General features: G+C 42.0%; 1 protein-coding gene across 6 annotated transcripts in view; it reads right to left on the reverse strand.

The window, feature by feature from the left end:
• The window catches only part of Vav (Vav guanine nucleotide exchange factor), a 271,587-nt gene that overhangs the window by 33,529 nt on the left and 213,789 nt on the right, over positions 1 to 24,269 (reverse strand). For 5 of the 6 annotated variants that reach the window (XM_065434440.1, XM_065434439.1, XM_065434442.1 and 2 more), the window contains 12 exons: positions 23,606 to 23,809; positions 20,839 to 20,934; positions 17,565 to 17,636; positions 17,263 to 17,355; positions 14,375 to 14,469; positions 12,516 to 12,564; positions 12,337 to 12,357; positions 11,347 to 11,433; positions 5,856 to 5,959; positions 2,620 to 2,721; positions 2,508 to 2,539; positions 1,599 to 1,772 (listed from right to left, as the gene is read on the reverse strand). In XM_065434440.1, coding sequence (XP_065290512.1) covers positions 1,599 to 1,772; positions 2,508 to 2,539; positions 2,620 to 2,721; positions 5,856 to 5,959; positions 11,347 to 11,433; positions 12,337 to 12,357; positions 12,516 to 12,564; positions 14,375 to 14,469; positions 17,263 to 17,355; positions 17,565 to 17,636; positions 20,839 to 20,934; positions 23,606 to 23,809 — 1,129 coding nt within the window. The remainder of the gene's footprint in view (positions 1 to 1,598; positions 1,773 to 2,507; positions 2,540 to 2,619; positions 2,722 to 5,855; positions 5,960 to 11,346; positions 11,434 to 12,336; positions 12,358 to 12,515; positions 12,565 to 14,374; positions 14,470 to 17,262; positions 17,356 to 17,564; positions 17,637 to 20,838; positions 20,935 to 23,605; positions 23,810 to 24,269) is intronic. The other variant, XM_065434441.1, reaches the window with a different exon arrangement.

The following is a 24,269-nucleotide window of genomic DNA, read 5'->3' on the forward strand; positions in this document are numbered from 1 at the left end:
GACTGTTCCACCCACATTAAATGAAGATATACAGCCAACTGAAACCTGTGCATTTTCCAAAACATATAGTCTAATAACCCAGTCACACGGACAAATTCAGCAACACTTTCAGCAAATGCACTCCAGTGAAGCAAGTGGCACTTTGGCGGCATGCTGCTATATGGAAAAGAAAAGCGTCATTTAGAATTAATGGCAATGTCGAAGGGTAAATCAGTGGGTACATTATTTGAGGCAATATTTGCAAAAAACTCTGCAAATGCATTAACGTGATCAATCGGCACAAGCCAAGACAAGACAGCATTGCATTCAATGTGAACAGAGGTAGAATGGTGTTTTTCATTACAGATGGCACAGGGACACTTATGGTTGCTGAAATCTCAAAAAACTGGTTTCAGAATTAGTGACTATCATGCTCCGAGTATTATTATTTCTTTGAAGCACTTCTATTGACGCTACACATTTTGGTGCAGCAAAGTGAGTTTGGTAAATGCACTCGCTGGCAAGTGCATTCTACAATGTCACTAAACCTTTCTGCGTGACAGCTTCTGAATGACACTAGTGGCAAATGGCACTCACTCAAAGTGGTATTAAATTTGCCCATCTGACTGGGATATAACATTCAAGTCACACTTGCTGTGGCAGCCGAATGTAAGTATAATGTGCACAATACCAGAATTGCTGTGACAAGGTGTAGTTGAAGGAGCATTTGATTTGTAGCCATTTGTATGGACCTTTCGAGTTGGGGGAGGAGCACATCCTCTGTGGACTGTTGCGTGCAAATACAAAGGCATGCGCTCCAGCTTCTGCAATGTTTCTGTGGGGGGGCTCACCCATGAATACAACAGTCCACAGGACTTTATGGTGATGCCCCTAAAGCTCTCATCAAAAAGGTCTGTTCAAGGTACTTTTTTGCAATTTACTTCTTTGTGTATACTTTCATTATTAATATTCTGAAATCTCTGAAAACGTACACAAGCCTTTTTTTTTCATCCATTGCTGCGCCAGCATTCTACTACAACAGCTCTATTAGTATGGTGCAACTTTTTGAACTAATGATGACGTGTCTATTGATTGACCCATTTATTTGACTGATAGCCTGTAGGTGTAAATAATTAAGTAGGTTGTCCATTGATATAATGGACTAATATGTGCATATTAGGCTGCTGGTCTGCTGGATGTTAATCAGAAAGTGGGCTTAGGTTTTCTATTAGAACTTTTCATAGAAATAACAAGCAATTTCCTTTTTGTCACTTGCTGTTAACCTCAATTGCTGCCTTATAAAAACTTGAAATTCAACAGTACATTATGAAAAGATATGCCATAAAAGCAGCTTGTGGCTACTATTTATAACAGTGACACAAGGAGAGACAAGATGCTCATTTGAATGGAACGAGATTGAAATAGAGAAGGTTAACTGTAATACTACAATAGGACAGCATAGACATGGTAAATACAATCAGCAATGTGCTGCAAACAATCGAAACTGAAACCTTAATTTTTTTCTTGAAGGTAGCACAAATTCCTAGGCCTACGTACTTCCTCTATAGTATGCTGTTTGCACTTGTCTGCAACAGCAACAACACAAATATTTGGCTTACAAATTGAAAAGCGAATTCCATTGGCTCCATGGTCATGATGTGGCCGTGGGGGAGTTGTAGGCTCATCTGTTGAGGACTGTGAACCAAGGTGGGAACTGGGCCGCGGAGGTAGACTGGGGGCACCACAGGACCGCACAGTTCCAATGCAAACTTTATGTACACCGAGACCGCACACTGAGCAAAAGATAAAGAGTGCCCATATAAGCCGTAAGCAAGCAACTAACTGGTGAACACAAGCTGGCAAATCTCAAAACAAATGTTACTAGCTCAGATGTAAGGTCTTTACATGCATGTGTCATAAGCCCACTAGTCATGCACCTGTTTACTTGTGCTCATCGTCCCTCCTTGTAACTTTATTTCTCTCCCTTTCCCCTGGTGCAATGTAGCAGGTTGGAGGAGTCCATTTTAGGTCAACCTCTCTGTCACGTCTAAAATTACCTTTAAAAAAACTGACTAGTAGTCTAGAACACAGCATGACAAAGACATGCTGCTGCCTAATGCTAGACCTAGCGTTATGCAAATTTTTTCAAAGGGCCATCTGTTTATTAATTAATGACTAGACACGTTTTGGTGCAGTGCAGAGCAGTAGCATTATGCAAATTCTTTCAAAGGGCCATTTGTTTACTAATGTCCGGAATCTTTTGGGCGCAGTGTTCTGCAGTCTTATTCAATTCACCAGCTTGAATGCCCGGCAGAAGCAAGTGAAAATTTAATATCCACACAGCGCAATTGCCAGAGCTGTACCAAGACAACCTTTATCAGTGTTCACTATCAGAGGTATTGACCATTTGCTTCAGCTCCTTGAATTATTTATAACACATTATTTGACTATAATGAAGAGAAGCCTTCATTTACACTTTGATAAATGGAAGCTGCCTCCTTATTTGTAATCGTATCAAACTTACTCACCTGTACATTTATAGCCTTGGAAGAAAATTCCTCTGCAGAAGGAATAATACACACATGTCGAATCAGTGGTCAATAATTACGACTGCACAACAGAAGGTGCTCGAGGACTTACGGTAACAACTTGTTGCAGTCTGCACAGTAAGTGGGAACCTTGAATGTGTGCATCATAAAGTGGTGGTCTGTGTACTTGGCAACCGATGGCTTAATGTTGTCCCTGTCCCCCCCCGAAAATGAAAACAAATGCTTCTATAAAAGGGAGATCGAATGTTCAAAAAGTTCATACCCGCAAATTATATGAAAAAAGTACTGTACTCATTAAAACAAAAAGTAAGAAAGAATGCAGATGGTAATTATATAAGAAAAGTATCCCAATACAATGTTTCACTTCATTTGCTGTGTGTTCCCTGTACAAGTGCAATGAATTTACAAAATTTTCAGCAAATTGATGCTGCTACCATGACCATTCATGACACCATTCACTCAAGAACTACAGTTAAACCTGGATATAACGAAGTCGACAAAAGCTCGCAATTTTTCGTTACATGCAGGTTTTCGTTACATGCAGGTTTCGCGTGAAGTCTCGTACGAATGATGCAGAAACGAAACCAAATAGCTCAATATATCCGCGAAGGTGAACTCACCCTTCAAGCATTTATTTTACACCAAAAAACTGCGTAATTTGCGCTTGCTTCTTCGGCACAAGTGACGGCACAACACGCCGCTCCAAAGAAGCTAAATCGTGTAGAGCTCCTTCATCGTCGAGCGAGCCGACGAAATGGCGCATAACGTCCATTGCGTTCATCACCTCCTTTGCAGAAGGCACGTCACACGGATCTGCCTCACAGGCACCATCATCACCGCCATCGGGATTATGCACGCTTTCAGCTACTGCTGCATCAGACATTTCTTCTGTAGCCACGGCGGCGTTGTCGGCAAACAAAAAGTCAGTCAGTTCAACGTCGTCGGGTACACCACCGTTAGTGCATAGCTCGTTCCACGCTTCGGCCACATCGGACGGAGTAGAAAGGTCTTCCTCCTCTTCCTCGTCGGCACCAGCCCGTGCGTTTTTGGCGATTCCGGCCTTTAAAAAGCAATTCGCGATAACTTCTGCCCTGACCTCTTGCCAGGAGACAGCAAGCATCTCGACTGCTTGATAAATGTCGATCTTCATCTCCCGTTCCAGACGGATGTCGAGAAGTATCTTCTGGATTAGTCGGCGCCGGTAACAGCATTTAAAGCTGTTAATGACCCCTTTGTCCAGGGGCTGTATTAGAGACGTGCAGTTGGCCGGGAAGTAATGCAGTTCGATGTTCGACAGCTGCAGGCCCTCGACGTGGTGCGTCGAGCAATTGTCCAGCAGTAGGCAAACTTGACGGCCTTGCCGCTTGACGTCCTGGTTAAATTCCTTCAACCACTCAGAAAATATTGGCCGAGTCGTCCAAGCTTTGGAATTCGCCACATAATTCACGGGAATACGCTTCGTCCCCTTAAAACACCTGGGACGGGCACTTTTGCCGACAACTAGCGGGACTCGCTTGTCTGTGCCGTCGAGGTTGGCACACAGCAGAATCGTTATGCGGAGCTTGCTCTGCTTTCCACTGCGGCAGTCATCGCCTTTTAACGCTAGCGTGCGGCCCGGAAGCATCTGATAAAATAGAGCCGTCTCGTCGGCATTGTAGACATCAGCCGCCTCGAAGCGACTCAGGATTCCAGGCAGCTCGTCAGCCACCCACGAAGCAGCAGCATCGCTGTCTGCGGAGGCAGATTCGCCGCTGATTACTCTTCTGACGACACCATGCCAGCTCTTAAATCCCTGCAGCCACCCGTTGCTTGCCTTGAAATCATCATGGCCCAAGATACACGCAAAATCCTTTGCCTTCTGTTGCAAGATCGCACCACTTATGGGTACATTTCTGGCTCTCGTGTCCAAAAACCATGTGAACACTGCCTTGTCCACATCAGTGTATGTGGACAGCTTCAGTCTTTTTTTCTTCGAGCTTGTTCCCGACTCCACTGCGTTTCTGATGCTGTGTTCCGCACTCAAAATCATTGATAATGTGCTCGCTGGAATGCTGAAACGGGCGGCAACGTCCTTCTTCTCGCCCGCGGAGACAGCATTTAAAATTGCGAGTTTGTCTTCAAAAGACAGAACTTTTCGTTTTCTGGCAGCAGAACTCATCACTACCAACCGACGACGTAGTTAGAAGCGGAGACGCACGACTACACGCCGACAGGCAGGCCTAGCACCTCCAAAACAAGTCGGACAAACCAGTACCAGGGCACAGTTGACACACGCACACGTGCAGAACGCAGGACAACACTCAAAATGGCGAATGCAACGCATCCATAGAGAAAGAAAAAAAAGTGACGCATGTCGTTCGTCATGGAGTGTCGTTCGTCATCGTCCCTCTCCCTTCCCGCGCCCTGGCAATGAAACAACCGGCTATCAGCGTTGCTTTTCAAGTGAATTCTTACACATAAGTGCGTCTAAGCCGTTGAAACAAATAAAAATCACTAAATAAGAATGCTTGTCCTCAAATCTATACGAAACAAAATAAATCTGAAAGAGAAATCAGCTGCCGATACCAATGCCACCTGGCGTCACGCTAGACAAGCAAAGCCTGAAAAGACTGCTACGTTAGGCACGGAGCGGCGCTAGTTGCCGCCATCATCATCATCATCGCTAACTTTGCTCGGTCGCGGCAATCCCTGGCGTTCGCGTAGCTGCTGGCTCCTTACAATATTAATATTCAATAATCTTGAGCATTTCTTCGGCCGAATTTTCCTTAAAAGTGCAAAAAGTAATGACTGATCAGCTTTGGGAGTTCGTTACATCAAGGCTAACCGCTGCAACGCGTTCGTTACATCAAGGTCGAAAACACATGGGCTTCAAAGGGGGCAGCGTTGGGGAATTCAAAAACTTCGTTAAATCCAGGAATTCGTTACATATAGGTTCGTTACATCCAGGTTTAACTGTATTAGAAAGCGATTTGCTGAAGAACATTAAATGAGATGAACTGATGAATGCGTGGTGACCTGGGTCAAGTATCCTCTACAAGAAACTTCAGGGATTTCCATCAGGATGGCGTTAAGTGTAAACACAAAAAGAACTCGAGATGAAAGCTGGTGATGCAGAAGTGACATTGGCAAAGAGTATGACAATATATATGCATGAGTCTAGAAGTGCGTACGATTCAGACCATTATTATTAGCATGATCAAAACTCCTGACAATACAACTCAGTAAGAACAAAACTTGCACATTATGTGCATATGCAGATGATTACTTCACTGCCAGACAACGAAAAACAAGAGAAAAAAAGAAGTGGGCCAAGAAAGTGCAACTTACATTGCCTTTTCAATGGCCTCAATCCACTTCTTTTTCATTTCTTCCGTTTTAGCATACATCGTGTAAGCTGTTCTGTTCTCAACATGGACCAGGTACCAGTAATACTGCAAGGAATAAAACAAATGACAGGTAAATCTGTGAGGTGGATATGCATTGACCATACATGTGCAAAAGCGAGTCTCAGAGCACAGCTGTCACCATACAAACATTGGTTCTATCCTCAAGCTAATCCGGATAGAAACAATCAGACTCATATTTTAAATATAAATTTCTTGCTTTCCCATATGTTTACTATGCACAACTCCATAAACATGAATGTCAAGATTAGCATTTTTGAAAAACCTCATTAAGCACACAAAAAAAGAAAGCAGCTTCACAGAGTTCAATAAAGCTATGTACAGTTGAAACTCGATTTAACGAAGTGATGACTATGCTCGAATTATTTAGCTAAATTGGGAAGTTTGTAAAATCAGGAAAGGAATTTTTTGGCCCTTTGAAATCCAAGATTGTAATGTAGCAACACGCAAAAGCTACTGTGGCATCATATTTGCCGCTAATCTAGCCAAACCACGATATAACGAAAGCAACCACCGCCGCCCCTACCAAGGTGGTGTTGAGTCCGCTGTTCCATGCATGAAAACAGTGTGCAGCCTCATCAAAATAAAGCTAGGGCCGTGACTAGTACCCCTGTCACATGGCACATGTAATGTCATTCGCAGCAAATTAGATTATGTCTTAATGCCATTTTTCTTGCTTCTACATGGGCCTAATGAATGACATTCACAGCGAATGGCATTTTCCCATTGAATGGTTTTCCCAAACTCACATAAGCGCAACTTGTGTAATCTCGATGAGAGGGGCATGACAATAAATTATGAAATCAAGAAGTTAAAATGAAATGTAATCAGAGTAAAGGTTATCATAATTGCTGTTATGAACTTTTTAATAATTTTATGGCGTACCACAGGATAGTTGAAGTAGTTTGTGCAGCTATAGGTATTCTTGTTCCCAGTCTCTGGCTATACGCTAGCACCTCTTGTCAGCCATGTTTACAAATGCTCGTATGTTTTTTTTTTATTTCTATAAATTGTTTTCAAACTGGTGCCATGCTAAAGCCAATCCACCAACCACACAAGCCAACTCTACAGCTTTGTCAGAGGAGAATGAGAAGCGAAAAGCGCATTGCACCGACGACGAGACGCGCACTGCTGAAAGTGTGGGAAGACCACCTTGCTGATTTACACAGGGCGAAGCGCAACCTGAAAGTTGATTGCCGAGTGCCTGCGTGTGCAAGGCGCCGATACACATCGCCATCAATTGCAAATGCCATTTTTTATGCTCGTGTAGACAGGGAATGCAAGACCACAATGACATTCGGTAGGAGTCATTTAGTGTGAATGACATTACACGTGCCATGTGACAGAGGTACAAGGCGCCTAGATGTTTTAACGCGTTAGGTTTAGAGCGCATGCCCGAAGAAAAACCCGTCTGTGTCAAAATTGGAAAGAAATTACCACTTTTCTTACTCATCGATTTAAGCAAAAACTTCCGTTAAATCGAGTTTGGCCAAGTTAGTTTCGTTAATTCAGGTGGATGATAACATTGAACCCTATGGGTACCTGTGAAATGGGGAGTGGAAATTTCTTCGTTGGATCGGGAGCATTGTAAAATTGGGTTTCGTTAGATCGAGTTTTCACTGTAGTGCACTCATTGTTTTTTCTATTTAAGAGTATAAAAAAGGAATAACCATTGCCAACTAATTCCCAAAGAAAAACAACATTCTAACTGCTCATAGTCACTGTACTATTTGACGACAAAAAGAACTTCATTCAACCTTACATTTGCCATTAAAATATAATGCTTAGAATGTATGCCTTCCCTCTGGTACCTATGTCTTCAAAGCTTGGTAAACTGTAAAATTTTCATTTTTGCTGATGGAAATGTGCGTTAAAGCAGTTATGGTCTAGTTCATATGAAGTCATTTACACTGTTGCTTGATGTTTCAGACTGAAAGATCACCACCTCGCACTAAATAGTTATACCAGTGATGCTACTGGCCCATGCCATTTGAGAGCAGCTTTGGGAGCAGCCAAAAACGCATCTTGAAACAGAGAGAGACTTTCAGAGCAGGTTTATGAAAGCGATTTGAAACTATATTATATGGGACTTTTATAGTGGGCAAGCCATGTGAAAGCAGTAGGTGGTCACTGGTCAATAAACTCATCCCAAAATCTAAAAATGACCCCCTTGCCCCCTTCATCTTAAAGTGCCGAAGGTGGCAAGCGAACGAAGTCGACGGAACAGAGGTGACTGGGGTGTGGTTCAGCGGGATCCAGAACAGGCAGGTCAAGGCGGAGAGTACTGGCGGAACAATCTTAATCCTTACTGTGGACTGCGACGAAGTGGTAGTATTCTAAGATGTGCTTAAAAAGCACTTCAGTGGCTTAGAAAAGCATGGAAGTACTTGGACATGCTATCTTCAGAATTCGGAAGTGCTTTGAGAACCTGAAGCGTGAACCTGCAGCTATACATGTATCCTTTATGATGGAGCACTGTGAATAAAGGCAGATCCTTTTGCACAGTATGTTCGAAAAATCGAGCAGGACACCATACAGCATCCGACACTTCGGTCATCATTTTTATATAGGTCATGCAGGAGAGGAGTGCAGAGTCTGGCTTGGTGCCAGCGTGATCGCTTGCTGCTACCTGAAACGTGAGGATGTCCCATTGCTTAAGCAACCCGCACACGTCGAAGTGGAAGGTATTGAACATAGACAATATAGCCCACGGAAAAAACTGCAGTATGATACAGGCTTGAATCAGCCCACCGCAGACTTTATGCAGAGGCTGTTCCATGCAGTCAGCTTCGATGGTGCAGTAAAACAATGCTTGATTACTTAGCTTTGTTTTTGAAAGCCCGAACAGCCCTTTGAGTGCAAACTGGGTGCAGATTTCTCATTTTCTGCAGAAATGTAGCACGAGAAAACGCCACCGGAAGTGGAGAAAATTCCATGTGTTTTGAATGACGCTTCTACAGTTATCATTCGAGCCGCCTGATGTAGCCACTTCTATGCTGTACTTATGTAGGTGTTTTTCTAACCTTCCATGGTGGGTACAGTGCGTCTAAAATCGCAGCGTCCTGCGCTCTACGCAGTTGTACAGGACTGGCGGCCACACAGCATTACACAACTTCCCAAATAACAATACGAGTCGGTTGTGGCACTTGGAAGAGCAGTAAACGAGGGAACCAAAAAAACCTGCAATTGTTCCACAAGTATATATTTTTCTATAATTCTTCCAGAGCTAATTCAAAAAACGCTACTATAGTCGGATACAACTTCAGTGTGCAGTGAAGCCCCGCCCACTCCCTCATAACCGCCAGCCACTGTTTTTCTACGAGGCTGCAAATAATTCGTACATCAAACTTTTCCTATTACCCAAATAAGGTGGTAACCACAGAAATAAAATTATTGGTGCATAATTTCATACGTTTTCTCTCTCTTATTATAGCAGAATTGTGAAAGCCTAATTCTTTATTGAACTGAAATAATATGCTTGCTTCGCTGCAACTATTTATTGTCAAGTTTCACTTCAGTTGGCAGTGAAGTTTCGTTAGTAAAATGGGTTAAAACTGCACCACAGACTTTTAAAGAGTGAAATGCTCAGACTCCGTACACTTTGTCCATGTCTGTTGCACACCTCATTGCTTCTGCTGATGAATAGACTCTTGAAGAACAGCAGATGTTCTGGAGGTATCAAGTACGACGCCATTTTGAAAAGGCCGCCTGACAACGATTTTGTTTGCTTCTGTGATTGGCTGGCGAAGTAACACAACCTCGTGCGGTCCGTGTGCCTTGGTTGCCAACTGCTGCTTTTTTTTAAGCTATATTCTACTATAGTAATCTTTATTTTAGACTTTCGCTTGTTTACTTGTTCTTGGCAGCGTTCTTCCTGCACTTCTTTTCTGCATGAATCCATTTGACATGGCTCCTTGTTTTCCAAGTAAAGGAGAGGTGTATCTCACAGGTGTACCTGTGAAATACACCTTATTTCATTTCTCTATTGTGGGTTTACGTGCCTTTATGGCGATGGGTGGGCGTTATTCACATTTGTACTAGTAAAGGTACCCCCCCTCATTTGCATAGAAATGTTACCTTGGGTACCTTTTTTGGGGGGGACAGGGTTACCTCGGTAAAAGTACCCCCCCACTTCACGCGAAAGAAAATCCTGGGTTCGTGCCTGCCTCTCAGTGTAGTTTGGAGCAATGGCCGCAGCGGTAGCACCACTGCTACACATAATACTCATTTGCATGCGTTAACATGTTGACTTTGTGCCCTGTAGCAGGGCTTGCATGCCCATGAGGTTCTTGCGCAGAGTGCAGCACTGCTCACCCTACAGTGATAAACTTCACCTGTATTTTGTCCAAAAGTTGTTTTCTCATCCCACTGCGGCAGGGCCATTCCCACCTGGCAACACACTGTTATGGTGGCTAACACCATCACTGCATGTGTAGCATGATACAGCTGGCATACGCTCAGTTTCCTAACATGTGTTGCTTTGCTTTTGTTTCCGCCATCAAAGCTGCCAGTGTCTAATCATAATTTGAATAGCACCAAAAATGTATTACACTGGAGGAGCAACAACAGTGCAAGGCATCTCAACAGTAATAGCAGGTAGGAATGGCACTGTAATGGTGGGGTGAGAATGCAAGCATCAAACAAATACAGGTGACGTCATCACAGTAGGACCATCAGCCCCGCACTCCACATTGAAACCACATGTGCATGCACGTATACAACGATGGCTGGCGAACGCTGCACCCTGTGCTTTCAATTATGCTTTGAACACATGCTCTGCTGTTCGCATTTCATTTGTATTCAAAAGTACATCTGCTGTGGCACTTTCAGGTATGCAGCTCACTATAGCATGAACAGGAAAGATCCATTAGATGTTTTATGGACCTCCTGCATCCCTAAAATGAACATCTATTAGAGGTCACTTATGTTCAGCTGCAATATCCTTTCAATGTTACTGCAACGTGACCTGGACAGGACTTAGGTTATCCATGGTACGTATTTGTAATGTTGTTTGGAGAAATATAGGTATATATAGGATGTGTGCAATGTCTAAAACATGATGCTCTAGGGACATCTGTGGGACACAGGGGCGTAGCCAGTGGGCGGGAGGCTTATTCGTTAATTAGTTCCGCGCACATGGTCCCAGAGTGTAGTTTCTTTGCAATGCACCAGTCACTGCATTAGAGCCCAGCCTGGTTATGGCACATATGCCTCGCTGTTCGGTTGTTCTCAACGATGGTCGTCACCACAATCATCATCATTGTTATTGGATAGGAATTTTTTTTTCCAGATACATAATCATAACAGTTATATATTTCAACTCTGCAGAGCGAAATATATATGCAAGTAGTATCACCTGTTTTTCAGCTTTCTTCTATGCAAAAATGCACTTAATTTAGGAACCGTTAGCTTACCCGAGTTGCCATTCTTGCATTGGCTGGTGCATTCTCGAGTCTGTAGTCACAAAGAGCCAGAGAAGACTTGTAGATGTATTGCTCTCCCTGAGAAAGCATGTAGTGCTTATGAGAAAGGCATGAAGGGCATGAATGCACTGCGAGTAACACCAGGACATTCAAGACATCAAATCACACAGACAACCTACAATCACAACAGCAAACCATTCACAATGCACAAAGCAGGCACTGCCATGTTACATGATGTGAGGCAGAGCAGTCTTGTTTCTTTTTGTGTCATAATTCGTGCTTGGTTCATTCCTAAAAATTAAATGAACTTTAATGTATTTTATCCTTTTGATTCTTATCATGCACAAAAAAAAAGAAAAGAGGGAAGATACACATCTGACAGGGTTCTTTAGCAGAGTAATATAAGAAAACGTGGGTGCATTGCCGATTGCTAAAGCCTAATGAAGCAAACATTTCCCTGCTGGTCCAAAGAGACAAAGCACTGAGCAAGGCTTTGCTATGCTTTTTGTGTGCTCTATTTATTTCATTGACAACTGTTTCTGATCACTTCACTATGGTACACAACTTAAAGTGCAAATGCAAGTTATATTTTTCATGGACGTTACCTCATAGTACACAGCTAATTTATGGTAGATGTTCTCTTTCTTGACAATGACAGGGCTCATGTTATAGAATTCCGTTTCTTTAATTGCAGTCAAGGTTAATTACTTCAGATGCACAATGCTGACAAACATGCACATAGTATCTAATTACAGTTTAGGTCAACACCCAACTCACATCTAAAGAAAAAAAGTGGGAAAAATTACATAACAAACATGCACATCAGTGAAGCGTCTACTAGAACAGGAACATCTGTGTGTTGTAGGTGCAACAGTTCTGAAGCTGCATGCAAGTGAGGCAAAAACACAATGCAGTGGCAATGTGACTAGGCAACAAAATGTTCTACACCAACACAACAACAATACTGAGAATAGCAGTTACCCCAAAAAGTTTATCCATGATCTGAGATGCCAGCCAAAGGAAAAAAAAGATAAAAAGGCAAAAGAATCTGCGTGTTATACAGTGTGACAATGAAATGACCGAAATGTTGACAGTAATTGAAAATTTCTATTTGGAGAGATACAAAGGTTTTTTTAGGAAAAAAAGCAAGCATTTCTTACCTTAGTGGACTTGCACATTAGCATCATTCGGTCAAAAATGAAAATATATCTAGAAAGAAAAAGTTTTAAGAGGTAAACACAGTCAACTGGAGCACCTATACCATCACTACAGCATGCCAGCTTGGTAGGCCTTTGCTAAAAGAATAGAAAAAGCACACTTAAAGGTTCCTATGAGTTGGAAAAACAACATATAGGGAGAGAAATTTATTGAAAACAAAGAAAGATACCACAGGCAAATATGATTCGAAATCTTGTCTTTAATGTTTTTAATAGGCGATGCAAAAGCAGATATCAGCTCTTTTGTGCTGTTATTATTAAGGCTCCCTAACTCTTAAGATGGAATTTCCGTACTTCCACCTAAATAATCGCTTACCTTGCAATGGAGGCTCATAAATGAGTGGCACTAAGACTACTATATGTCTGGTACCACATTTTCACACAATACGACTGCAGTGACTCACTAATTTGCAAGAAATAAAAGTTTGATTTTCACAAGCAATGATGATGTCACCTACACATACAAAGTGGTATGCAAGCAACCTGAAGGATCAACCCACTGAAAGGAATAATATACTAATTCATACCACTAAAGTGAACTGGTACCAAGAGCTTCACTTGTTTGAACTAAATTGAACTAAATGCAATGCTGAATTCTTCACACGTTTTTCACCCACAGTGGTCAGCAAGGAAAATCAGACGGTGCAAAGGGCTCAATTTTAGTCAGCCAACCGCCATATGACGTCCACAAAAACTGAAGGCAAAGAAAGGAAACGGGGCACAGTTCGGGCCAAGGAGTCGAAAGCTGGACTAATGCATCTAGTCAATTCCTGGTGACACATGCAGACTATAAGATATATTGCAATACCTCAAAGAACGTATGGCTTGGCAAAAAGGTATGCTTAGGAAAGGCATCATAGTATAAATTTAACAAGCACAAATGATAGAAGATAGAACAGCACAGCCACTATGCATGATTAAAATTCTACACAAAATTAAGATTCTGGGCAGACAGAAAGAAATTACTGCACACAATTTTTTGAAGGCATTTCATATAAGAAAACAAGGCACGTTTTGTGTCAGCAATACTTCCGTATCTCTATTTGCAGGTGAAATTCAGTTTGTTTTATTTATGGTGTATTCTTTGCCAAGATGATCTGCACACATGCACATTATTTTGTATTTTTTTCTGATCTTCCAATGAGTATAATAAATCAGTTGCAAGTGTAGAATTTGTGCTGTCGTATCAACAATACTTTGTGGTCATCAAATTTGCAATATGCCTTCCCCCACTATTGCAGTACAGAGGGTGATGGCATCATGATGACACTTATTTCACTTGACGTTACTTTAAAACACTTGGAACACTTTCACAGCTGATGGGATTGAATTGTCACAATTTTGTGTCTATAAGCGAAGAAATAGTGTAAATGCAACAATGCTTGCATGCCAACAGTGGGACATTACACACTCGATTATTGCTGTGGGCTTTGGCAACAGGCTAAAGAACCAGAGCCACAAAAGGACTATCATCTAATGATTCACTACACACAAGCAGACTCATGCACTATGACCTATAACCAGATGTCCTGTCTACAATAGTGTGGTGGCAAACAAAGCCAAAATTTTGCATGTCTATCCCTTCAGAATTTTACATTTAATTTTAAACAATGGATTAAAATCACTGACGAATTGAGTTCTACCAAATCCACAAAGTGGCGGTAAATTCAGCAAAAAGAAAGTTGCTAGGTCGATGGTAATGCTCCCTTTCATACATATCAATTAAAAAATTTGTATGAACAGTGACAACTGTTGCTTACCTATTTTAAAATTTTATATCAACAATGACAACTATTACTTACCTATTTTTAATTTTATTGTTATCATCATGTGACTTAATTTTCAATTCTCCATCTTTCAATAATCTTCCGTAGTCTTTCAATTCCATGTTTTGGGGCTGTAAATCGAGACAAATTAGGTTACACAGTGCACTTCACTATACATTACATTAACTCACATTACATATGTAAAAAAAAATGCAAGAATACGTGGTGTGAATACTTACAACTACATCATGAATACTGTATACTTACTTAGGTACATGTACCTACACTGTTGAACATATATGTCTAAACAGATAGCAAGTGATATTTTTACATAAAGAAGGAAGGTATGCACACTAAGAATGTAACATATGTTTGAACGTAATTTGTCTAATATATTATTACAATATCATCGAGAGATGCTCAAGAAACGAGCCACCACGAGAACGACGATGTAGTTTGTCTGTGCCATTGGTGCAGGCGAGTGTCGGCCTGGCTGTCTGGTTCCAGTGTAAATAGCCTGTACCTAGCCTCTTTCATCTGTGTCTTTCCACACGTAACATATTGGTGGAGGTTAGCGATCCCAGTCCTTGCCACAGAGCTCCAAAGTGGTCGGTACATTGAGCTTGTACGTCGAGCCTCCCAGTGATGAGACCGCCTCTACAACGGCTTTGGCTTGTCCGACTGCTCTAATCGTCGTGGTTGCCCAACATTGCGACCCTGGTGTGTTCTCTGGCCTGGAGGGACAGGACGTTGACGACTGGATCAAGCTCTATGAACACGCCAGTGCTAATAACAGGTGGGGCCTGACGATCCTGCTCACCAATGTCATCTTTTATCTCGGCGGCACCCCACGCGTGTGGCACCAAATGCATGACGACGAGATAACCAGTTGGGACAATTTCAAAGAAAAGCTCAGGGAACTGTTCGGCGACCCCATTGGGCACAAGGTTGCCGCGAGAAAGGCTCTTGCGTCATGTGTTCAGACATCTACAGAGCCGTACGTTTCATACATCCTCGACGTCTTGGCCCTATGCCGCAAAGCTGACGATACTATGTCTGAAGCAGATAAAGTGTCGCATGTGCTAAAATGCATCGCCGACGACGCTTTCAATTTGCTTGTTTTCAGCAATGTCTCGACTATCGACGCCATCATCAAAAAATGCAGTTGCCTTGAACAAGCTAAGAGCCACTGTATCACACACCACATCACGCGGCTACCCAACACTGCTGCTACGCCGACATGTGAGGGTCGACCACGTCAGACCACTGCCTGTGACGACATAACCTGTATTGTAACATAACCCGTATTGACGACATAACCCGTAAAAGATCCTACAGATCGTCTTGGTCGATGGGCTTTGAGGATACAAGAATTTTCATATACCATAGTGTACAAGTCTGGCCACCTGCACCAAGACGCTGACAGCCTGTCGCATTACCCTGTTGACGACTCTGACTCCTCCAATATTGCCAGTGCTGCTTGCATATTCTCATATCACAGCTGCTTCATTTCGCCAACGAGCAATGTTGTGATGCCTACATCAGAGTACTCATCGAATGTTTTGAACACTCTCCAGCTGATGCGACTCTACACCTCTTCGTCCTTCGCGTCAGTACTACGTCGTAACCTTCATCCTGACGGCTCCGAGTTCCTACTTGCAATACCTAAACACCTCTGCTCAACTTTTCTACAAGAGCTTCAGGACGCACCAACGGCAGGACACCTCGGCGTATCTCGAACCTATGACCGTGTACGTCGCCGTTTTTTCTGGCTGGGCCTTGCTCGTTCCGTACAACGTTACGTAGCCACTTGTGAACTTTGCCAATGATGCAAGAAGCCTTCCCAGCTCCCCGCTGTTTACCTGCAGCCGCTTGACATCCCTGCCGAGCCCTTCCATTGCATCGGCTTAGACCTTCTCGGCTGATTTCCGGAATCTACATCAGGAAACAAGTGGGTTGCAGTCACGGCAGACTACGCAACCTGCTACGCCATAACCCGCGCTCTTCCGACCAGTTGCGCAACTGATGTTGTGGACTTTCTCACACATGATATCATTTTGATGCATGGTGCTCCGCGTCAATTGCCAACAGACTGTGACCCTACGTTTTTGGCCAAAGTCATTGACGACATCATGCGTACCTGCTCAATACAGCTTAAATTTAGCACCTCCTACCACCCTCAAACAAATGGCCTCATTGAGCGTTTGAACTGCACCCTTACAGACATGCTATCGAAATACGTTTCAAACGACCATTGTGACTGTGACCTGGCTCTACCTTACATTACGTTTGCGTACAACTCTTCCCATCTCGAAACTGCTGGCTTTTCCGTTTTACCTCTTGTATGGCCGAGAACCAATGCTACCACTAGACACTGTGCTTCCATTCACCACAGCTTCAACTAGCGATTATGCCCGTGATGCAATCGCCCGTGCTGACCATGCTTGCCAACTTGCACGCGCATGTCGATGAAGTTTGCCTGGGCTCTTGGCGCGGGCGAGTGTCGGCCTGGCTGTCTAGCTCCAGTGTAAATAGCCTGTACATAGCCTCTTTCGTCTGTCTCTTTCCACACGTAACAATTTGCACATAAGAATGTAATGAATATGGAGGTGCTTGTCATACTGCGCTCTTTAAAGTATCATACAGTCAAAAAGAAGAATGAACAGTGTTAACAGGAAACAAGACAACACAATTACAATGAACAAAATGCCAAACATTAACTTTTAAATGCTGAATGATGTCTCTTCACTGATTGTTGTTGTACAGACCCCTCTCTTGTCCATCTCTTCATAGCTCTGTTCTTGATTATATTCTGATGTACCTAGAAACCGAAGCTGCTCTGCAGTCAATCTTATATTTTTCTACAAGAAAGCCAAGCCACTATATGCTGCCAACTTCATGAAATAAATGTTCAGAAAACTTACCAAATCCACATCAGTGATGCTAGCCTGGATGTCAGCAATAATTTGCAGAGTCTCATTGTCCCTCTTCACCTCATTAATATAATGAGCCAAATCCTGAAATGGGAACACCCAGTGCCATTTTAAATAAACCATTAAAGCCATGGTAACTGTACATGATCTGAAGCTTTTCAAAAGCCAGCACACAGATACTAAATAACTTATTTTCTCACTTAGGATGACAAAATGAGCAGCTCTGTTTCCCTATGCCAGCAGTATATGACCATGTTGCAATAGGAAAAAAAAAAAATTGCAGGTCTCCTTACGAGCATGGTTTGCAAAGCCTTCTCCAAACCGTTATAGTCTTCATGCGACTCAGCAGTGTTCTTCATGAGCTCCTGAAATTAAAAAGAAGATGTTTGAAATTTACTATAACACAGTGTTAATGTACATTGCAGGCCTATCATTCTGCAAAACAAGAAAACAAGAAGAGATATGGATGGTGCAAATCACTGCCAGCAATGTGATGAAGAAGCAGCTGATACTCATAATGCACCTTCACAAAAACATAACTGAAGTATATGTTTTACTTCCTATGTCTCAGTTGCAGTGTTAAATGCAGAACACTTAAGAAAAGAAAATATGGCAGAACTCACCTGACAATGATTATCGATGGTAATGTGATTAGCATTCAAGCTATGTAGCGACACTGTATTTCTGAACTCATGTTTATTTAACATCTCTACTGGTCATTCTGAGAGTTTCATTGCTTTGGCTATATGTGACATACTTCGCTATCGTCCCACTTTGCTATGACACTCGCCTGGCAAGATCCCCTTATGAGCATGGTGGGATGACAACCTGATGCCAATGCAGTGACGCCAATGGAACGACGAAGGCGATGTGACGACAGCACGAGGACAATGAGATGGCCATAATTGAATGATAATGATGGTATAACAACAACATGACGATGAAGACATGAGGACAATGGGATGACAATGAGTTTATAACGACAATAGTGTGATGACTATGGCATGGCGACAAACGGATGATGATGCTGGAATGATGACAATGGCACGATTACTATGGCATGGCGACAACAGTAGGGCAGCTGATGCATAACAGTGACTGTCTGAGGACAACGTAATGATGACGATCGTATGACAATAGTGGCATAATCAGAACTGAATTACGACAGCGTGTCTACAACAGAATGAAGAAGGAATGACGGCAATGGATTGATGAAGGAGGTATGACGATGATGGGATGACGACAATGGTACGACCATGATGGAATGACTGCAACGACATCATGATGACTGTATGCTACAATGACGATAACAGTGCGTCGATGACTGTGCGACGATGACAGTATGACAAGAGTCAGATGTCGAAGTCAGAACGACGACCATGGAACGACTGCAATAGCACAACAACGACAGTATGACAACAAATGCTTGACGACGACTGTATCAAGAAGCCTGCATTACGACGCTGGTGTGATGACAATGGCACGATGAGAGTCGGATGTTGAAGTTGGAGTGATGACAATGGCACAACTATGAATCCATGACAACGACAGTATGACAACAGATGCATGATAATGATGGTCTGACAATGCGTAATCACAATTGAATGACGACAGCTTGATTGCGATAGAATGACAAAGAAGTATTGAGGTTGGTGGAATGAGAAAGGTGGTATGACGATGATGGCATGATGAGAGTTGGATGATGAAGCGAGAATGACAAAAATGGAATGACCGCGACGGCATCACAACAATGGTATGACAATGAATGCATGATGACGACATGACAACAGCACGAGGACAATGAGACAGCAAGTGTACTATGACAACGGCATGACAAATACTGTATCACAAAGCCTGAATGATGACAGCATGACGAGAGTCAGATCACAAAACTGGAATGATGATGACGCAACGACCACAATGGCATCATGACCACAAGCACATATCTAGCAGCCCATGCTATTAGACAATTTGGGCCACTGGTTCGGCCTAGAAGGCATGATGATGACGGCATGACCAGAGCCAGATCACGAAGCTGGAATGACTACGATAGAATGACCACGACGGCATCACTACCATGAGCACATGCCTTGTAGCCTAAGCTGGTCAACAACTTGGTGCTATGTGTCACGCATGTACGCATGCAACAAACCACACAAACATACACATGCACACACACACACACACAGCTGAAACTCGATTTAACGAAGTGATGAGCACACCCAAATTATTTTGTTAAATCGGGAAGATTGTAAAATTGAGAAAAGGATTGTTCGGTCTTTTGAAATCTACAACTGTAACATAGCAACACCCAAAAACTACTGTGGCATTATATTTGCTGCTAACCCATGCTTGCACATGTGAAAAGTCTGTGAGGCGGGCCTTAATTGCTTGTGCATGAAACCGAAAGAAAGAAAAAAAAAACACCGCAGTGCTCTGGAGAGAACTGCGAATTTGGTATGTTGCAGTGAAAAAAACCTGTGATCTTTGCCTGCGCGCGTTTCACCAGCAGTGGGTGCGCACACATCTCATAGCCCACAAGAGCTTGCTATCCGTCCTCGGTTCCCTCGTGGGCGTGGGCCCCAGTAAACCACCTCAAGAGATCGACGGCTGCTGAGTCCACTGTTCCGTGTATGGGCATGGCGTGCAGCCTTGTCAAAATAAAGCTAGTGCCATAACTAAGGTGCCCAGATGTTTTAACGCAATTGCGTTAGAGCGCATACACGAAGAAAAACTCACCTGTCAAAATTTAAAAGAAATCACCGCTTTTTTACTGATTTATTTCAGGAAAAACTTCGTTATATCGAGTTTGGTGGCCAAGCTAAATTTGGGTTGATGACAGCATTGAACCCTATGGGCACCTACCGGGGAACGGAAATTTTTTCGTTAGATTGGGAACTTGGTAAAATTTGATTTCGTTATATGGAGTTTTAAGGGTACACAAACACACACGCAGATACATACACAGGCCCAAAACGCTTGAAGTAGGCAAACAATGCTAATCACATTAAAAAAAAATAAGGTGAGTGGACAACATGCATATAACAACAAGTGCATTACCATGTTTTTTTTTTTTGCTGGCAGACCTATAGCTTCCAAAAGAAAATTATGTTTAGTCATTCCTGAGTAGCCAAAATAATGCGTGGCAATGACCATTATTTGTTTTATTTTTACAATGAATTAATGAAAGGCTGCCTGAATTGTTCAGCAGGCAATGTTTTTCTGTGCAGTGAGTCTGTGCCTCATGTGTGTAATTGTTATTCTTACTTTCCTTCATTATTTTATTGATACCAGATGGTTTCACATTTCTTTACTTTTTTTTCCCTACTCCTTTTGTGACATCTCTTAATGTCATGGGCAAGGCACTCTCTTAAAGAGGAGCCTCACTTCTCGCGATAAGTTTGATAACCCTTATAATAATCATAATCATCAACCACATGCCACTACTATTCTCCAACAATCCGAAAAAACTCAGTAGCGACAAATGTCACAGAACTATAGTAACACTTTAATATTGCTCCCTCAAGTAGAAGTGCACTATAGACCTACACATTTCTGATGACTCACCTTCAATAGCAAGTGATATTTGAGAACCCTCTGCATAGGAACAGAAAGTAGGTCACGTAGTTTAAATTTTCCATCGTTAGCCTTTTGCTGGCAGTTCTGAAACAAGAGAAAGCACACTCAGAACATGCACAAAATGCAACCCTTCTTGCTTGTCAAGCTCACTGTAGCATTGTGGTTTTATTTTTTTTATTTGTGCTATAATTGTAGGAGGCCACAGCACAAACAATTCCACTGATTCCTTTCACTCTGACCTCATTTACTGCTACAGCAGCAATGTACCACAATGAAGACCATCATCTAGTTTTTGCTTATTTGAAAGCTTGTTTCTCAAACAATTTCACTCACCCACTACAAGAAATTGGCCAAGAAGCCAGTGGTGGTGGGAGGGGGTGCAATCAAATAATAATGTATGAATTTTTAAATGTATCCAAAGCATAATGTATTAAATTCAAAGAATAATGTATTAATTCCAAATAATATTTAACTGATAATTATAAATTCTGAGAAATTAGAGAAAGTAAAGTGTTGTTTAGATATATAGTTTATGGCTTTATCTTTGTGATGTATGCAACTCATTGGTCCGACCTAACCAGATAGACACTTTTACATATAAAAAGCAGTAGGTTTCACAACAGTAGCACACCTGCTTCTCCATTATGCTGCTCATTATGTAAGCAACCCAGAACAACACCATCATCCCAAACAGATTAGTGATGTCAACACCAAGACTATCAGATGCCCCAGCTATCAAAATGTAGTTGAGCAGAAAATTGATTTTTATGCACCTCAGGTTAAAAATTACATTAAAAATTTTCAGCTAAATCATGACATTTATTAAGCAAATATGCTCCCTGAACTGTAATCCTGGTAGAAAAAAAAGCTTGTTGCTTGATTTAGGAGTATGTACTGTTTTGTATCGCATTTCAAGTTAGTCAGATGTATAACTTCATGTGCCTGATTTTTATGTGCAATATGCACGAGAAAAGTATGTCTCAAAATATGTGCACAACGTATGCAAATATGCCTTTATCGAGTGTAAATGTACTGTATGATGAACATCAACAAGAGCAAGAGCTACGTCAGGCCTCATGGCTTTTAGCTCTTGCTCCTCTTTCTGTACAACAAAGAAACAAACTGAAGTGAACATCCCAAATTAAAAATTAAATTATGGGGTTTTACCTGCCAAAACCACTTTCTGGTTATGAGGCACACCGTAGTGGAGGGCTCCGGAAATTTTGACCACCTGGGGTTCTTTATTGTGCACCTAAATCTAAGTACATGGGTGTTTTTCGTATTTTCCCCCCATCGAAATGTGGCCATTGTGGTCGAGATTCGATCCCGCAACCTCATGCTTAGCAGCCCAACACCATAGCCACTAAGCAACTGCAGCGGGCAACTGAACTGTAGGTATAGTTCTGGAATTTGAAGTAGATGCTCATACATTATTTAGTTGCACAGACTGTGCAGGTTTATTTAATTTAATAACTTTATGGAGTCTTATGTTCACAGCTGTTTAGCCAAACGTTTATGATAATTTTGTTTTTTTGAGGCAGTTCAAATTTTTACTATTGAAAAATATTTGATCTAGACAATATTGGTGCATCATGATTATTTTCATTTATTTTGTGTGTCATCATGGTGAGGTTCACTTGTGGTTAGTGTAATGAGTTACGAGAAGTTGTGTAAAATAGTCATATTTTCTGTTTCAGTAGGACAATGTCCTACCTGCCCGATGTGTCAGCAGCATGGCATTTGAAACGACCTTGAAACGTAAAGTTTCCTTGCAGCCATTTTTAATTTCAGTGCTAAGGTAAATCAATGTTTACGTTACCAGCAATGAGGCAGTTGCTGGGTTAAAGGCTCTTTTAACTTTTCAGGTTCAGTGGGTTTTTTTGCGAGTACTGTCTGTGGATTATCCAACTCTGAGGCCAAAACATATTCTACAACTGATATCACAAGCTATATGATGTAGTGCCACATACAAGATTTCTTCAAAATATCTTTATTCCTTGTACATTTGCAGTGCTGCTATATCATACACTTGGTGGCTGCAAATCATATGAACTACTATACAAAAAAACCATATGGCAATGTCATTGTGACATCATTGGACGTGATGCTGTTGATGCTTTTTACATTGTTTTCCACCAACTGGCCAATTTTTGAAGCATCCTCCATTAACAGCATGTGCGATTTTTGAGGCTCATCTTGCCATATACTCCTCCTTCCTGCCGTTGATGCTGTTTTCATGAGCCTGACGACGAAGAATTGCACAACACCAACCTTTCATCTTGTCATGAACAAGTTATATGCAATACACACATCATCCACATTCACTACAGTATTGCCTGTGTGGACCACAACACCTTGCACTAATTACCAAGAGCTGTTGTAGAGTGAAAACGCAGTGGTTAGGATATTCGGCTCTCAAGTACACACTGCTTTAGTGACCCGATTTCAAATTCCAGTGGTGGTGATTGTGCACAAAGTTTTCTTTTTTTTTTTCGTGTCATCTTATCCCGAGTTTCACCTCCCTATGGAGGTGGTGAAACTCAGGATAAGGAGACGGCATGACAATGACACAATAATGCCTGTGATGACAGTGGTCATTTTCAGTGTAACGGAACATACAGATGACTATTTGTCTCTATTATTAACTACCCACTTGGTTACAATTGCATACAGTACACATACAAGCATGAATGCTTTTAATGCCACTAGCAGGCTTTAAGAACAGCACACCGTACAAGTTCAAGGGAAAACTCACCAATACACACTGGTTGACCAGCTGTTTTTTGGAACAAAGCTCGTCAATTTGTTCTTGAGCCTTAGGTAGATTGGAGCAGTAGTCGCCATACACAATAAACTTATCCTTCCAGCGAAGAAAGCATTCACTGATTTTGAGGTGCTGAGATGATAAGCAAGCCTTATGCAGGTCTGCATGGAAGCCCGTATGAGTTTCTGCAAGTTCCTGCAAAGGCCTCACAAATGCGTTATGCAAGACAAGACACAAGTGCACAAATAAAACAAACACTGATGCACACTCATTACAAATAGAATCACAACAGTCTAATACAAATTGCATACAATCAAACAATTTTAACACCTTTTCGAGCTTATCTAGTGCCCCAACATCATTCTTGTGTAAACTTCTTCCATCTAACATTCTGCGTTCACTGTTTTTCTGTCAGGAATGCTATGTAATTCTCATACATGCATGCTCTTTGTGACCTGAAAGTATCGCGAGTGCAACGTTGAAGAAAGAAAATGCATGCTGTCATGAGCCAAGAAGAACAGGGACACCACCCAAGCCAGTGCCGAAAGAAAATAAATACGCCAGCACTTCTACTGCTTCAAAAAGAAGGACACATGCCAGGAGCATGCATCTTCAAGAAGAAAATTTGGTGAGGTGACAAGTCAGTGGGTGGTTT

Source organism: Dermacentor albipictus, chromosome 1 (genome assembly GCF_038994185.2).
Source record: "Dermacentor albipictus isolate Rhodes 1998 colony chromosome 1, USDA_Dalb.pri_finalv2, whole genome shotgun sequence".
Taxonomy (NCBI): domain Eukaryota; kingdom Metazoa; phylum Arthropoda; class Arachnida; order Ixodida; family Ixodidae; genus Dermacentor; species Dermacentor albipictus.